A 17,485-nucleotide genomic window follows, 5' to 3' on the forward strand; every position below is an offset into this window, starting at 1 on the left:
TTCTTTCTTTCTTTTTTTTTTTGCAATTTCTTTTCTTTTCCTTTTTCCTTCTTTTTGGGTTGTCTAAACTACACCACAAGTTATTCTATTATAAATAATTTTATAATTGACTAGCTTTATTTTGAAAAATTACGATCAAATTTTAAATGGGTAACTGGACCTCTAATAGGCTCATATGGTCCACCTATTTAACCTACTGATCTAAGATTAGGGTAGATTAATCCTGATGATCTTAAATCTCACACCAATCGTTAAAGGGTCATCTTAGTAGCCCATCAGACAACCTGAAAGATGGATGATTTCTTTTAAATTTTTTCATCTTCTTCCTAAAATAATCTCCTGTCTCAAATAATCTTTCTCATCCTATCTCTCATAGAAAATCATTGATTGCGGCTCTCTAAAAACTACAAGTTCTCTGTCACTCGAGACCTCTAGATATATTACTTTGATTATCGAAAATTCAAAGGAATTCATTTCCTCATGGCGTAGGAGTATCATATCTTCCAAGTTAGTTACAGTGCATATACTAGACCTTTAATATGCTCACGGGATCAATCAGAGCGAAAATCTAAAATTTGACAACTATATCTATTTAGTAGTGATTTATGAGTAGTCATGATGACTCTAGACTTGACAATAATCATCAAAGGGTCATCATACATCATTAGGAGAAGGTCTCTCACAATTTTTTTCATCTTCTACTTATAATAATATTCTTTATCATCCTGTCTCTCATAAAAAAAATCATCGGTTGTGGCTCTTCGCCTAAATTAGAAGAAGTAAACCGTCAACGATTGACAAAATCTATTTATTCATATAAATAATATTTTAATTGAAATATTATCTTAGATGCTTAAATTTATTATTAAAATCTGAGTTCATCGTAAGAATAAACGTTTTAGATAGTTAAATTAAACATCCATTAAAATATTTAAAGCCACTATTTAAATTTAAAATAATTATTTGATAAATTTTACTAAAATTTTTAGAATAGTAAAGAAAAATTTTATATTTTCATTGTGAAAAAATAAATTAAGCAAAAAAGAATCTTCTTTGTCAACTAAGTTATACTTGTGCCATATCAATTATTTCTAATATTTTGAACCAAAAAAAAAATAATGAAAGAGATTGATCAGCTTGGATTTCCAAAATTGTAAAAGTTTGTTGATGACAAAGATAAGTTAAATTTGAATTTTATGAATTTGATCATTCGTTTTAAATAATTGCTTAATTAGTACAAGGAATAATTTCAATATTTGTTTGTATTAAATTTTAATAATTTCAACATATAGTTAATATAAATATTATAAATGACAAGATTTCCCGCAGAAAAAACGTACAAGTTAATGACTCAAAACACTTCCAATTGGCCAATAAGAAGCAACAGATTACAAGGTTTATCATTTGAGAATTGAACAGCCAATGTTAATTCTGAGCTGAACAATGTCTTCATTTGCGTAAATATTTAAGAATTTAGCCATTTTAGTAACTCTCACAGATCACCAAAATAGATTCATTCTGCACATTTCTCTCATTATATACTCTGTAAAAAGAACATTAAAAGAAGGTATATTTCTCAGTGAAACCAATGACATACACAAACAAACACCGACCGACAGTATACGGATTTAGGCATTCAAAGGGCAAACCGGGTTGATGGAAAGCACACGAGCTCAGTTCAACATACTGTGCAGGCAACTTCTCCAACGCTTGGGAGATTTCAGATTCTTATGCCCACCCGCCCATACCATGAAGTGAGACACTGAAGCAAACAGGAGGCAACTTTACAAGAATGACTTGGGAAAATTGCTCTATCATGTATGAAGTTTAGCTGCAGGAAACAAACATCAACCTCCGTAAAACGAGTGTGATTCTTTATGGATGCATTTGTACAATTAACAAGAGTCATAGTAATGGGAATTCATTAATTTGTTGTTAAAATTGCTCACCGGGAAACAAATGAAACGCACAACTACCAAATTAATAGAGCCCTAACATTCTTAGCTCTGTCACATGGCTGGGGTCTAGTTCCGGGGTGTTCTTGTTGTCCTCCCGGTCTTCAACCACATATTCCTGACATCATCATCATCATCAGGGAATGTGATATGCTAAACATTTTCTGCTTTGACACAAATAAACAAATCTAGACAATATATTAAAATCTTGGATTGATCGGATAGAAAGGCCAAAAAAAATGAAACAGAACACAATGAATACCGTCATAAAATACTATATTCTCAATTGTTAATAGAAACCAGAACTTTAGTTTTGAATCAGAATATCTAAGGTGTAAAATTGAAACCATATCAAAGCAAACACAAAAACTAGGGTTTTTCCATCTATTTTTTAGGACATACCTTAGTTAATTCCTGTTTCGCAAGAACATGATAATGCCGTTCATTGATCCTCTGACCACATATGATAGCAATGAAGAAACCATAGAGCAAACCCACCAAAACAATTGCTAAAACTGCACATGAAGTTGGTAAACTCAGCATGCTGACCAGTAGTGTAATCTTGTAGCATGTCATAAGGATCAGCATCCTTCCTTTATAGAACTACGATAGGGTATTGGAACAAAGACATTACAGACGCAACTACCCACAGGTTTAGAAAATACCACACTATTTTTTCTTTATTTGTTGCCTTCTAGTTTAATCTATAAAGGATTTCCTCACACCTTAAAGAGAAGTTCTGCCATAATAAATTTCTCATCATTTTATCAAAGCATCCTTCACCCTTTCCAAGAAAAACACAACATTCATTCAAGCAACAAAATCAGTTACCCTGAAGTTTCATACAATTTCTTAAGGCTTAAACAGATGGGGAATATTTTCTGAGCTATGATTCCAATTGGTCTAGTTGTAATAGTAATCTTGATTATTGAATAAAGATTAAAGGTACATGATGAAAGTGTGAAAACAAGGGAGAAAAAATGCTTTCTTTGTTGAAACTTGAGATTTACAACAAATTATTTTGGCTGGAAATTGAGATAGTGAGTTTCCCACTGCAAACGTTTATTTACAATGGATTTAAATAAATCTCATTTAACTTTAATTCTTAATTTGACAATGGAGTAAAGCATCTTAATTTGTTGTATATTTGAACCAGTAATTAAAGAGAGGTGACAAAAAAATAGGAGAGAAATGAAGTTTTGAAGCAGCATAATCCCTAAAAAGTTGTAATTGTATAACCATCATGCTGCAAAATCTACTGTGCAAACATGTATGATGTACACAGTGGCAAAAAATAAAGCATCATAAACACTGCATGGAAAATTCAAAGAGTACGAAAATTTGCATTTCAAGCAGTTTCTATAAATCCAACAAAGGATTAGAAAGGACAACTAAGCACAGAGCTTGTAAGACTGAATGTGTGTGTAACATCCTCCATGTCGGGTTGGTGATTAATTTGTAAAGTTTCAGCATTTGGTGATTTAAGTAGAATGATGGAAGAGTTTAATGACTTATTTGAGTTATTTTGTGTAGGATTGAATTATAAAGAAGGAATATTAGAATGACAAAATGGTCTTTTTATAGCAATATAATTTTGGGGTTAGTATTATATTAACCACGTGGATGTATAGGAAATTAAAACAAGCTTCCAGAGTCATCTTCTTCTTTCTTCTTCTTCATACGTGAGACCCAAGCTAAGGTAAGATTTTCTTGTTAGTGAATTTCTTGATGAATTTATGGTTGATTCATGACCATTAGGCAATAGTTAAGCTTAAAGGAAGTTTAAATTGTTTTAAAACCTCAAGAGGAGAAGTATATGAAGAATTAAAGAAAGGAAGTAGAAAAGTGAAATCTTAGATTAGAGTTCATAATAAGAATTGGAAGTGAGATTTGACTTGTCATCAAGTTAATTAAGGGATATGAAGTGTTAGAATTGGAAATAGAACACCTTGAAAATTTAGTGTGATTCTTGAATGCCATGTAAATGATGGAATTTTGGATTTAAAGAAGTGATTATGGAATAGAAATGAGTTTAAATATGTGTATGGAAGTTAGGAATATTAAAGGAAGTAAAATATGAAGGTTTAAGCTGAAATGAAGTGAATTTCGAGCTCAAAATATGATTTCTGGGCTAGGGGAATCGATACCCATTCAAGGGGAATCGATACCCCCTCAAACGAATATGAATTTCCAGAACGCTAAGGGGGAATCGATACCCCCAGGGGGGAACCGATTCCCCCATAATAAAAAAAAGAGAAAAGAAAGAAGAAACTAAACTATCAATTTCTTAAATTGGTAGGCTATTAGAGGTTAATTTCAAGACTTACGCATCTGATAATCATCTTGAAAATTTTGCTTATGTAGATATTGAGCCTAATCGATTCCGGAACCATCGACAAGTAGGATCAATCGAGGGAAAAACAAAGAAATCTAGGTGAGTGCATATGCATAGCATGAATATGTATTTTATTCAGTTCTAGACTTGTGATAAGTCTAGATTCAATATTTTGATACATGATCGTAGTTCATATTATGATATATGACATGAATCCATATCATATGCATTATGGGACATGAATATGAAAGAAAAAGTTATATGAGTTATATGATAAAGGTATGAAAATAATATGTCTACGTGATATGAATTAGATAAATTGTGAAAGCCCATGTTATGTAAATGAGAACTATAGGTATAGTTGGCATGCTAAGGGTAGAGGGTCTATGTGGTCCTTCGGGACATATATGTATTCTTTGGAACATGTGTGAGGTCTGGTGAGACACATACTTGATCCTTGGTATATGTATATGATTCTTAAGGAATAATATGTGGTCCTTCGGGACATATATGTATTCTTTGGAACATGTGTGAAGTCTGGTGAGACACATACTTGATCCTTGGTATATGTATATAATTCTTAAGGAATGATATGTGGTCCTTCGGGACATATATGTATTCTTTGGAACATGTGTGAAGTCTAGTGAGACACATACTTGATCCTTGGCATATGTATATGATTCTTAAGGAATGATATGTGGTCTTTATGGACATTATTATATGGCACTACGGTGCAATTCTACGCGGCACCCCGGTGCAATTCTACGTGGCACTTAGGTGCAATTATATGAGCTGTGGTGACAGCATAGTGCACAACCTCACAATACTCACATACCTTAGGTTCTCTGTATGGTACCATGGGCTAATGAACTTACTAAGGCGAACTTATGAATGTGAATTTGATAAGTATATGTGTAAGAAACATGGTTTTGGTTATTGCATTGTTTACATACATCTTATTACTGCAACCTCTCTCATTTTGGCAATTACTTTATATTTATTGATATTATTATTATATTATTGCCTCACTAAGTCGATGACTTAGCGTGTGAGTGTTTCACACGTAGGATCCGATAAAGTAGACGATCGAGGTTAAGCAGCTGGACAACATTACTCCTGCAACTATCAGATCAGAAGCAACTTAATCAGTAGGTCATTTTGTTATGAAAATGGATGTTGGCATGTAATTAAAGAGTTAAGTTGTGTATGTTCTGAATATTTTGGTAAACTTATATTACCATATGTATATTATTGTATTTTTCGTAATATAAGTTCAAGTATTTTACTATTATTTGTAATGAGTTGTGTTTTAAAAGTCAATGTAATATCTCTGACTCGTATCCGGGTTGGGATACAGGTTGGGGGTGTTACATTTAATGGTATCAGAGCTATGGTTTAGCCGATTCTAGGCATAAACCAGAGTCTATAGAGTCTTTAAATGGAATACATGCCAACAAATAGTGAGAATTTCTGATCTGGTATAGTATGAGTATGCTGTTTTGCTAATGGAACAATGTGTTTATTCTTATTAGATGTCCGGACATAATAGCTCCCGAAGTGAAGCGGGAGAAGATAGGCATGCTGAAAGCAGTAATTCACCTGCCCTGGCCAGGCAAGGTGAAGAACAGGCATCTCAAGGAGTGCCTGTGCAAAATCAAGATATGTTCTTCAGAACGTTAGACGCTATTCTAACGCGTCTTCAACCTCCTGCTCCACCAACTCAAAGGATGAATGTAGCAAAAGAGTTGAGAGGTTTAGGAGCTCCCGAATTTAAGGGAGAAACCGAAGAAGGTCCGGTTGCGGCAGATCTTTGGTTAAATGATTTAAAAATCATGTTGGATGGTCTCCATTGTTCTGAAGTGGAGAAGTTAGATGGAGTTGTCTCGTTGTTGAGGGGTCAGGCGAGAATATGGAGGACGAACGTCACCATTAGGATGCCCAGTGACCAATTGACTTGGTCTTTATTCTTAGATGAATTTAAAAACAAGTACATTGGAGATCAATTTATTCGACAGATGAAGCAGGAGTTTTTGAATTTGAAACAGATGAACCGCTCTGTATATGAGTATGAATGTGAGTTCAACAAGTTGAGTAGGTTTGCATTCGAGCTTGTGCCTACTGAAAAAGAGGCTTGTGAATGGTTTGTGGAGGGTGTACGCCCTAGATTGAAAGAGATGCTGATAGTATTGAATTTGTCCTCGTTCCAAGAGGTGATCAATTGTGACAAGGCTCTTGAAAGAGCTCAGAATGAGAGATTTGGGGATTTTAGAGTTCAGACATCAAAGAGAACATGTGCTTCTTCTAGCTCTGCACCATCAAAAAGGGGAAGAGACTCGAGATTTCGATCACAAGCTAGATCAGAATCAGTTGCATCGTCTGCTAGGGGAGCAAGTCAGGCAAGACCTAGACAGACGCAGTCAGTGGGATCTGGTGTTGGGAGATCTACTCCGAGTCAAGCGAGACAGTGTCAGCACTGTGGGAAAAACCATTTTGGGGCTTGTCGGATGGCTGCTGGGACTTGTTTTCGATGCGGAGATGCCGGACATTTTATCCGGGATTGTCCATTGATTGTTGGTGAGCCTGCACCATCTGAAAGAGTTGGTTCTTCCTCACAAAGAGGACGAGGAAGAGGCAGAGGAAGGAACCCGTCTGAATTCTCTGCTCAACCTGAAGTTCGATCAACCGCACGGGTGTACAATCTAAAGACAAGTGAAGACCGTGATGACCCTGATATTATAGCATGTACTTTTCAGTTGTATGATAAATTAGTATTGGTACTGATTGATCCGGGTTCTAATTATTCTTATATTACAAGTAAGTTAGTAAAGGAATTGAGGATTCCCTTAGAAGCTACGAGTAATGAGATTATAGTAACAACTATGTTAGGCCATAGTGCTCGGGTGAATAAAGTCTATAAGGGGTGTCCCATAAAGGTTCAGGGAATTGAATTCCCTGCTAATCTGATGGAATTACCCTTTGACGAGTTTGAAGTGATTCTGGGAATAGATTGGTTATTCCATTACTATGGAGATGTTAATTGCAGATTGAAAAAGGTAACCCTGAAAAGTCCAGGAGGAACAGAGATAAGTGTGAGCAGTGAAAAGTTTAATCCCTTAGCAAATGTAATGTCAGTAATGTCAGCTAAGAAGCTATTGCTACAGGGGTATCAAGGATTTCTTGCAAATGTGATAGATTTAAGAGCTATAGAGAACGGGCTAGAGGAGATTCCAATAGTTTAAGAATTCCCTGAAGTTTTCCCGGCTGAGTTGCCCGGATTACCTCCAGATAGAGAGGTAGAATTTCAAATTGAGATAATGCCAGGAACCGCTCCAATTGCAATGGCACCTTATCGGATGGCTCCGAAAGAATTGCAAGCGTTAAAGAATCAATTGCAAGAGTTGTTAGGAAAAGGAATTATTCGACCAAGTGTGTCACCTTGGGGAGCTCTGGTGTTATTTGTTAAGAAGAAGGATGGATCAATGCGTCTCTGTATTGATTATCGACAGCTTAATAAGGTGACCATCAAAAACAAGTATCCCCTTCCGCACATTGATGACTTGTTTGATCAACTAAAAGGAGCTTCGGTATTTTCGAAGATCGATCTACGTTTGGATTATCATCAATTGAAGATTCAGGAGAAAGATATTCCGAAGACGGCTTTCAGAACGAGATATGGTCATTATGAATTCATCGTAATGCCATTCGGAGTAACGAATGCACCAGCTGCTTTCATGAATCTCATGAACAGGATTTTTCAACCCTATTTGGACCAGTTTGTTGTTGTCTTTATTGATGACATACTGGTTTACTCGAAGTCCATTGAAGAGCACAGCGCACATCTGAGGCTAGTTTTGCAAATTCTCAGGGATAAAAATCTCTATGCGAAATTGTCCAAATGTGAATTTTGGCTAAACAAAATAATTTTCTTGGGGCATGTAATCTCGGCAATTGGGATTAGAGTAGACCCTCAGAAGGTTAAAGCTATAATGGACTGGGAAGTTCCAAAGAATGTATCTGAAGTTCGGAGTTTCCTTGGACTTGTCGGTTATTATCGAAGATTCGTTAAGAATTTTTCGATGATAGTGCTGCCTTTAACAAAGATAATAAGAAAGAATGTACCGTTTGTTTGGACTTCTGAATGTCAAGAAAGTTTTGAAGCTTTAAAGAGAATTCTGACGGAAACTCCGATATTGGTTCAACCGGAATCTGGCAAGAATTTTGTAGTATACAGTGACGCATCCCATAACGGGTTGGGGTGTTTATTAATGCAAGAAGGGAAGGTGGTAGCGTATGCATCGAGACAGTTGAAACCACATGAAAAAAATTACCCCACTCATGATTTAGAAATGGCTGCTGTAGTATTCGCTCTCAGGATTTGGCGTCATTATCTTTATGGGGAGCGTTGTTACTTATATACGGATCATAAGAGCCTGAAGTACCTGATGACTCAAAAAGAGTTGAATTTGAGGCAACGTAGATGGGTAGAGTTCTTAAAAGATTATGATGTGATAATTGACTATCATCCCGGAAAGGCTAATGTGGTAGCAGATGCTTTGAGTAGAAAGACGTTTGCAGCTTTACGAGCTATGGATGCAAGATTATCTTTAACGGGAGACGGTGGTCTTTGTGCAGAGTTAACCCTTAAACCAGCATGGTTGGAACGAATAGGAGAATTGCAAAGTAAAGATGAAATGTGTTTGAAAATAATTGAGCAAGTAAAGAACAAAGAGATTAAAGACTTTGAGATTAAGTCAGATGGAAATCTATATTGTAAAGGAAGAATTGTAATACCCGACAATGACGACTTGAAGAAAGAAATATTAACAGAGGCTCATTGCAGTCCGTTAACGATGCACCCGGGTGGAACCAAGATGTATATGGATTTGAAGGATCGATTTTGGTGGTCAGGGATGAAACGAAGCATCACCGAATTTGTGTCTAAGTGCTTGATATGTCAACAAGTCAAAGCTGAGCATCAAGTTCCGTCAGGATTATTGCAACCGCTTTTCATTCCTCAATGGAAATGGGAAAATGTTACGATGGATTTTGTTTCGGGGTTACCCTTGACTCCGAACAAAAGAAAATCAATCTGGGTAATTGTTGATCGATTAACTAAGTCAGCGCATTTCCTTCCGGTTAGAACGGATTTCTCTATGGAAAAGTATGTAGAGTTGTATATTAGAGAAGTTATTAGATTGCATGGAGTGCTTGTTTCCATAGTCTCTGATCGAGACCCTCGATTCACTTCTAGATTCTAGAAATCTTTGCATGGAGCGTTAGGGACTCGTTTAAACTTTAGTACGGCTTTTCATCCTCAGACTGATGGGCAATCAGAGAGAACTATTCAGATATTGGAAGATATGTTGAGAGCATGCGTAATGGAATTCAAAGGATCATGGGAAAAGTATTTACCGCTGGCAGAGTTCGCTTACAACAATAGTTATCAGTCTAGTATAAAGATGGCCCCATATGAAGCATTATATGGAAGAAAATGTCGTACTCCATTAAATTGGTATGAACTCAAAGATCGAAGTGTTCTTGGTCCGGATTTAATTCAAGATGTAGAACAGAAAGTTCGAGAAATTCAGCATAACCTCAAAGTGGCCTCTGATCGGCAAAAGTCCTATTCTGATCTTAAAAGAAAGGAGATTGAATTTGAAGTTGGGGATAAAGTGTTTTTAAAGGTATCTCCATGGAAGAATATGTTGAGGTTTGGTCGGAAAGGAAAGTTAAGTCCCCGGTTTATTGGACCATATGAGATTGTAAAAAGAGTGGGACCCGTAGCATACCAATTGACTTTACCACCAGAAATGAAAAAGATTCACAATGTATTTCATGTCTCAATGTTTCGGAGATATCGATTGGATCTCTCCCATATCGTAAACCCAGAAAAGATCGAGGTACAACTGGATTTGACTTATGAGGAAGAACCGATTCAAATTTTAGCTCATGAGGTTAAGCAATTGAGGAACAAGACTATTCCATTGGTTAAAGTTTTATGGAAGAATCACAAAGTAGAGGAAGCAACATGGGAGCGTGAGGAGGATATGAGGAATCAGTATCCCCATCTCTTTTCTTATTGAAAATTCAAGGACGAATTTTCTTAAGGGAGGGAGATTTGTAACATCTTCCATGCTGGGTTAGTGATTAATTTGTAAAGTTTCAGCATTTGGTGATTTAAGTAGAATGATGGAAGAATTTAATGACTTATTTGAGTTATTTTGTGTAGGATTGAATTATAAAGAAGAAAGATTAGAAGGACAAAATGGTCTTTTTATAGCAATATAATTTTGGGGTTAGTATTATATTAACCACGTGGATGTATAGGAAATTAAAACAAGCTTCCAGAGTCATCTTCTTCTTTCTTCTTCTTCATACGTGAGACCCAAGCTAAGGTAAGATTTTCTTGTTAGTGAATTTCTTGATGAATTTATGATTGATTCATGACCATTAGTCAATAGTTAAGCTTAAAGGAAGTTTAAATTGTTTTAAAACCTCAAGAGGAGAAGTATATGAAAAATTAAAAAAAGGAAGTAGAAAAGTGAAATCTTAGATTAGAGTTCATAATAAGAATTAGAAGTAAGATTTGACTTGTCATCAAGTTAATTAAGGGATATGAAGTGTTAGAATTGGAATTAGAACACCTTGAAAATTTAGTGTGATTCTTGAATGCTATGTAAATGATGGAATTTTGGGTTTAAAGAAGTGATTATGGAATAGAAATGAGTTTAAATATGTGTATGGAAGTTAGGAATATTAAAAGAAGTAAAATATGAAGGTTTAAGCTGAAATGAAGTGAATTTCGAGCTCAAAATAGGATTTATAGGCTAGGGGAATCGATACCCATTCAAGGGGAATCGATACCCCCTCAAACGAATATGAATTTCCAGAACGCTAAGGGGGAATCGATACCCCCAGGGGGGAACCGATTCCCCCATAATAAAAAAAAGAGAAAAGAAAGAAGATAGACTAAACTATCAATTTCTTAAATTGGTAGGCTATTAGAGGTTAATTTCAAGACTTAGGCATCTGATAATCATCTTGAAAATTTTGCTTATGTAGATATTGAGCCTAATCGAGTTCCGGAACCATCGACAAATAGGATCAATCGAGGGAAAAACAAAGAAATTTAGGTGAGTGCATATGCATAGCATGAATATGTATTTTATTCAGTTCTAGACTTGTGATAAGTCTAGATTCAATATTTTGATACATGATCGTAGTTCATATTATGATATATGACATGAATCCATACCATATCATTATGGGACATGAATATGAAAGAAAAAGTTATATGAGTTATATGATAAAGGTATGGAAATAATATGTCTACGTGATATGAATTAGATAAATTGTGAAAGCCCATGTTATGTAAATGAGAACTATAGGTATAGTTGGCATGCCAAGGGTAGAGGGTCTATGTGGTCCTTCAGGACATATATGTATTCTTTGGAACATGTGTGAGGTCTGGTGAGACACATACTTGATCCTTGGTATATGTATATGATTCTTAAGGAATGATATGTAGTCCTTCGGGACATATATGTATTCTTTGGAACATGTGTGAAGTCTGGTGAGACACATACTTGATCCTTGGTATATGTATATGATTCTTAAGGAATGATATGTGGTCTTTCGGGACATATATGTATTCTTTGGAACATGTGTGAAGTCTGGTGAGACACATACTTGATCCTTGGCATATGTATATGATTCTTAAGGAATGATATGTGGTCCTTATGGACATTATTATATGGCAATACGGTGCAATTCTACGCGACACCCCGGTGCAATTCTACGTGGCACTTAGGTGCAATTATATGAGCTGTGGTGACAGCATAGTGCACAACCTCACAATACTCACATACCTTAGGTTCTCTGTATGGTACCATGGGCTAATGAACTTACTAAGGCGAACTTATGAATGTGAATTTGATAAGTATATGTGTAAGAAACATGGTTTTGGTTATTGCATTGTTTACATACATCTTATTACTGCAACCCCTCTCATTTTGGCAATTACTTTATATTTATTGATATTATTATTATATTATTGCCTCACTAAGTCGATGACTTAGCGTGTGAGTGTTTCACACGTATGATCCGATAAAGTAGACGATCGAGGTTAAGCAGCTGGACAACATTACTCCTGCAACTATCAGATCATAAGCAACTTAATCAGTAGGTCATTTTGTTATGAAAATGGATGTTGACATGTAATTAAAGAGTTAAGTTGTGTATGCTCTGAATATTTTGGTAAACTTATATTACCATATGTATATTATTGTATTTTTCGTAATATAAGTTCAAGTATTTTACTATTATTTTTAATGAGTTGTGTTTTAAAAGTCAATGTAATATCTCTGACTCGTATCCGGGTTTGGTAAACTTATATTACCATATGTATATTATTGTATTTTTCGTAATATAAGTTCAAGTATTTTACTATTATTTGTAATGAGTTGTGTTTTAAAAGTCAATGTAATATCTCTGACTCGTATCCGGGTTGGGATACGGGTTGGGGGTGTTACAGTGTGTGCCTGAAAGCCTTTATCATAATCACACCGGGGGGGAGAGAGAGAGAGAGAGAGAGAGCAGTACCTGCCATAGCATAGAACCCATAAGGGTGTTCATCATAACCAAACATTTCTCTTAGTTCCTCTCCGTAGAACTTGTAGACTAGCACCCCTAGTAAAGCTACAATCTGTTCAAAACAAGGTTTCAGTTTGCAAGTTAACCAGCAGCATCAAATGAATGTTGGATACTTCAAAAAAAATACAAGGGTGTGAATTTTTTTTAAAGGAAGATTAACACATTGGATTAGAACAAATACCCACATCTAAAACTTGAATCCAGATTTGAGTAACAAAGAAAAGAACAAAAGACTTGTGGAAGTTACTGTAGGATGAACGCTAGAAGAATGCTGGGAGAATATCGCAGCATGTCTGGATACAATGTTGTTTCCGGAGGTTTTGAGTTTAAAGTAAAACTTTAGAAGGGTGGATAAAGTATGCAACTATTAGATAACACCATGGATGCTAGCCTAGACCAAGGTATTCAGATATGCACATATTGATCTGTGTTTTGAAGGTTTAAGGAATAATTTGGAGTTTAACAGTCTAGTAAAGAAAAGGTGTTAGACTCGAAGGCATAAAATGATCAAGCAAACAAGAAGCCCATGGTTGCAGCATCTGATATGAAGGCAAAAGATTAAGAGCAAAAGGGAACTATGCGATAAAAGAGATCCCTAAGTAATCACATTTCTTAAACAAATAAACAAGAAGCTCATGGTTGCAGCATCCAATATGAAGGCAAAATATTAGGAACAAAAGGGAAGTATGTGATAAAATAGATCCCTAGGCAATCACATTTCTTAAGCAAAAAAACTTTGAAAATGGAAGAAATCAGGCCTTAACGATGCCACATTATTTCAAAGCTTTTATTAATATCCTTGCTTTCAATCGGCAGGTTACAAGATGTGCATGTGTTATGAACAAAAGATTTTCATAGACACCCCGATCTGAATTCCCCAAATGCTTATAGGGCTCAACTTATAGTTTAGAACAGTTATGAATCTATCAACATTACAACCATAAACTAATTAAATTAACATGAAACAGCTAGAAAACCTAATTCCATTCCCTCTAGAATGAAAAGGCTAACAAAATCCCTGGGTTACACTATATCTAGAATCACAACCTAAGTATCCTTGAATCAAGAAAATTGATGAAAAGATAAATAAAATAAGCATGTAGCATGGTAACTTTATCAAACGTGGTTTCAGACTCAGGGTTCAACAAATAAACACCAAACAAGTTTTAGTTGACAATAATCACATAATTCATTCTTGGGCTCTAGACTTTCTTAAACATCTGGCAGTCAGCAGTAGCAGGTTAATTAGACCAATAGATTTCAAATGAATCAACATTTCAAGGAAAGTTCTAGTGAAATAAAATGGCATGGGATATCATCATACCAGCTGAACAATTACAAAGATGAATGCATGGTCCCTTGCAACAAGGAACTGGAATTTTAATCTCAACCACCATCGGTCAGGTGGGACATTTGCACGTAAGATGAACAATGCTCTGCACTCTGTACAGTGGGCAAATGCAAAGCCCTCCTATAGAAACAAAAGGGAAAAGAATAAATACTACTAGTCATCAAATATAAATTTCACTGCATAAAGATAGTAAAAATCATAGGCATTTAAAATTCAATATGGCAAGGAGTATTTAGACAACACGAACAGGCATTAATTGGAAATTCAAATTCCTTTAGCAAAAGAACTTGATATCCATGCATGGCTAGATACAAAATTATATAGTGTAAAAATTTAAAAAAAAAATAACTTTCATACTAGACTCAAATTATGAGTATGCCCCAACTTCCCTTATTTGGTCATTCAAACATGAATATCCCACAAGCAGCTACAGTAATTTCCACCTCTAATTTTTTATTCAAATGCAAGAGAAGACAACAAAGAAACAAGCATGAACCTTAGTTGACCTCCAGTTATCAAGACAAGATCTATGGACATACTTCTGAGTGCCCTTGCAGTTACACGGTGCGATTAAGTCATCCCCTGAAAAATAAACAACCACGTGCCTCAGGATAAGTCATCTTCAGCTTTCCAACATAAATGAAAATCCCACCATCTCGAAATGGACATAGAAAACTAATCAAATAGAAATACATGTTTAAGTGGTAAGACCTTCATTATCAAGGCATATACGGCATTGTCGGTGGTCTGCATTCACAAGATGGCTGGTTTCATCAACATCAATTTCTTCCGAATCTTCACCAACAACAATACAAACCCCTCCATCAGCTATAATTTCACATTCTTCCGATGTTTGTGAAGCAGCAGACTGAGATAAGATGGGTTCTCTTTCTGAAGTATCTTCCTTCTGACTATCATTTGATACTAATTGCATTGCTAACAATATTGTATCCCTACTATAATGTTAAGATCATTGCCCGAGCAATGGATCCCACAGCACATTTCAGTAACAGCTGAGGAAACTGAAAAAATATGGGGGGAAAATTACTCTAATTCGTAAACACAACTTGCATGATAAATTAAGGTCAATCAGCACACTAAAAAGATAACACCACCAAAGATGAGGCAATCAACATTCTAAATTTCTTTCAAACTTTCTATATAATCCAAAACTAAATTAACTAGGAGCGAAACAAGAGGCCTTTTCAAAGCCAGATATACAAAAATTTCAATAAATTAGCAAGATTTTCTTATATGGGTCTGAACAAATAACAAGTTCCATAGCAGCAAGCATCAATCAAAGAGAGAAATTACAAAGATTCTAAATGTTCTCTCTTCCCTCCAAATTCCCTGATTCTTTTAATTCTTCCTCCTGCCATACCAATCAAGCAAGACCCTTTACATAAAAAAAGTCAAAAGAGGAGAATATATAACCAAAACACCATACGGTGCACGAAAAACAAAATCTTAACGAGTTCAATTATGAAAAATAACAACTTACATAAAAACTACAGAAATCAAGAAAGACCCAAGTTGTTAATTTGATATCAAAGAAATCGATGCTCTTCCAAGATTCGTGAAGGGTAAAAGGAAAGGCATATGAATTAATTTCTTTTAGGAATTCCACAAGTGTGGGAGGAAAAATTGAAGGGCAAACCTCAGACCTGACATTGAAATGCTTTAAGGATCTTCAACATTGATATTCATATGCATTTGGGTGATTAATTTTAGAGTCAGATTTCCATATAAAGAAAATCAATCAAAATCTAGAAAGGAGAAGAAAACAGAGACGGAAGAAACGACGGGGCAAAACCTCGTAGGAACACTACAGACCAATATTAAACGATAAGAAAGAGGAGAAAAACTAACTAAAACTATTTTTTTTTTTTTGGTTCTTGATCGCAACTAGTTGTTTTAATTAATTGTTAATTATAATAAAATACACAAATGGTCCCTCAATTATAGGATGATATTTTATTGAATTCATTGACTATTAAAATTTATAAAATAGTCCCTAAGTTATAGGTCATTACTTTGTTGAGTCATTTGACTATTAAAAGTTATAGAATGATCACTGATTATTTATATATTCTAAATTCGTATTTTTCGTTAAAAAATTGGTGGCAGTCTGAAATGAACATCAATCTATTAACTGAGATATAATAAAATATGATCTTAAACTCTCAAACGGCCATCATATCTCATTCAACAAATTGACATTCAGCTTAGACGGCCATCATATCTCATTTATTGAATTCAACAAATGATGAGTTTGGAACACATGAATAATAGAGTGATCATTTTGTAACTTTCAATAGTCGAAGAATTCAACAAAAGAGTACCCTATAATCAGATGATAATTTTATAATTTTTAATAGTCGAATGACTAAATAAAATAATATTTTATAATCGAATGACTAATTGTGTAATTTATACTATTAATTATGATAAGTAATAAAATTCAACATTGTTAAAGTTACTGCGAAATTTACAAAGGGACAAACGACTCTTTCTTGTCCACGTTAGCCAATTTGTATTATTATTAGTGATGATTATGATGCTATCTCTAACATAACAAAGTAAAACTAAGGATAAACTATCCTTTTAGTCATCAAACTATGGAGTTGATTATATTTTAACGACTACATTGTTTAATTTTATCAATTTAGTCACTAATGATTTCATTTGGTGCCAACGATGGCGATTTGGTCTCTTTTAAACTGGTATAATAACATATTTAGTATCTAATATATACATATTCTATTAAATTGGTTCTAAATCTAAATAAATCAACAAATTTAACCTTCTACATTTACAAAGTCTATCAATTTGATCATAAGCCTAAACTATTATATATATATATATATACAAGCATCAAAATAATTATATAAAAACCAATTGTGACCGAAAAATGACTCAATAGGTGCATAGAGTTGTAAATGAGACGAGATAGATCGCAAACTATTCAATATTGAATCGGTCAAAGTTCGGTCAACATTTGAATCGAATGAATTCAATTCGAGCTCGAACTCCACTCGAATTCTTAACGAGACAGTGAGTTACTTGATACTCAACTTGAAAAACTCACGGGCTAATCAAAAAACAATATATTAAAATTTTAAATTTTTAAACAAATTTATTAATAATATTATGATTTATAAGTTATTTTTAAAAATATATAATATAATACTT

At 34.6% G+C, this 17,485-nt stretch overlaps 1 protein-coding gene across 3 annotated transcripts; it reads right to left on the reverse strand.

The window, feature by feature from the left end:
- Positions 1-1,512: 1,512 nt before the first annotated feature.
- Positions 1,513-16,096, reverse strand: LOC120119610 (E3 ubiquitin-protein ligase MARCHF1-like). Of its 3 annotated transcripts, none has more exons than XM_039139425.1 (8): positions 15,958-16,096; positions 15,005-15,315; positions 14,790-14,875; positions 14,267-14,413; positions 12,892-12,994; positions 2,358-2,470; positions 1,950-2,073; positions 1,513-1,831 (listed from the first exon to the last, which is right to left on the reverse strand). In XM_039139425.1, the coding sequence occupies exons 2-7, from the start codon at positions 15,225-15,227 to the stop codon at positions 1,981-1,983; spliced, it is 765 nt and encodes a 254-aa protein (XP_038995356.1). In that variant the 5' UTR covers positions 15,228-15,315; positions 15,958-16,096; the 3' UTR covers positions 1,513-1,831; positions 1,950-1,980. The 3 variants fall into 3 exon arrangements, with proteins under 3 accessions (XP_038995356.1, XP_038995355.1, XP_038995354.1); XM_039139424.1 differs by having other exon boundaries at positions 15,951-16,096; XM_039139423.1 differs by lacking the exon at positions 15,958-16,096 and having other exon boundaries at positions 1,513-1,806; positions 1,957-2,073.
- Between the last annotated feature and the right edge of the window lie 1,389 nt (positions 16,097-17,485).

This window comes from Hibiscus syriacus, unplaced genomic scaffold, assembly GCF_006381635.1.
Source record: "Hibiscus syriacus cultivar Baekdansim isolate YM2019G1 unplaced genomic scaffold, ASM638163v2 tig00110332_pilon, whole genome shotgun sequence".
NCBI lineage: Eukaryota > Viridiplantae > Streptophyta > Magnoliopsida > Malvales > Malvaceae > Hibiscus > Hibiscus syriacus.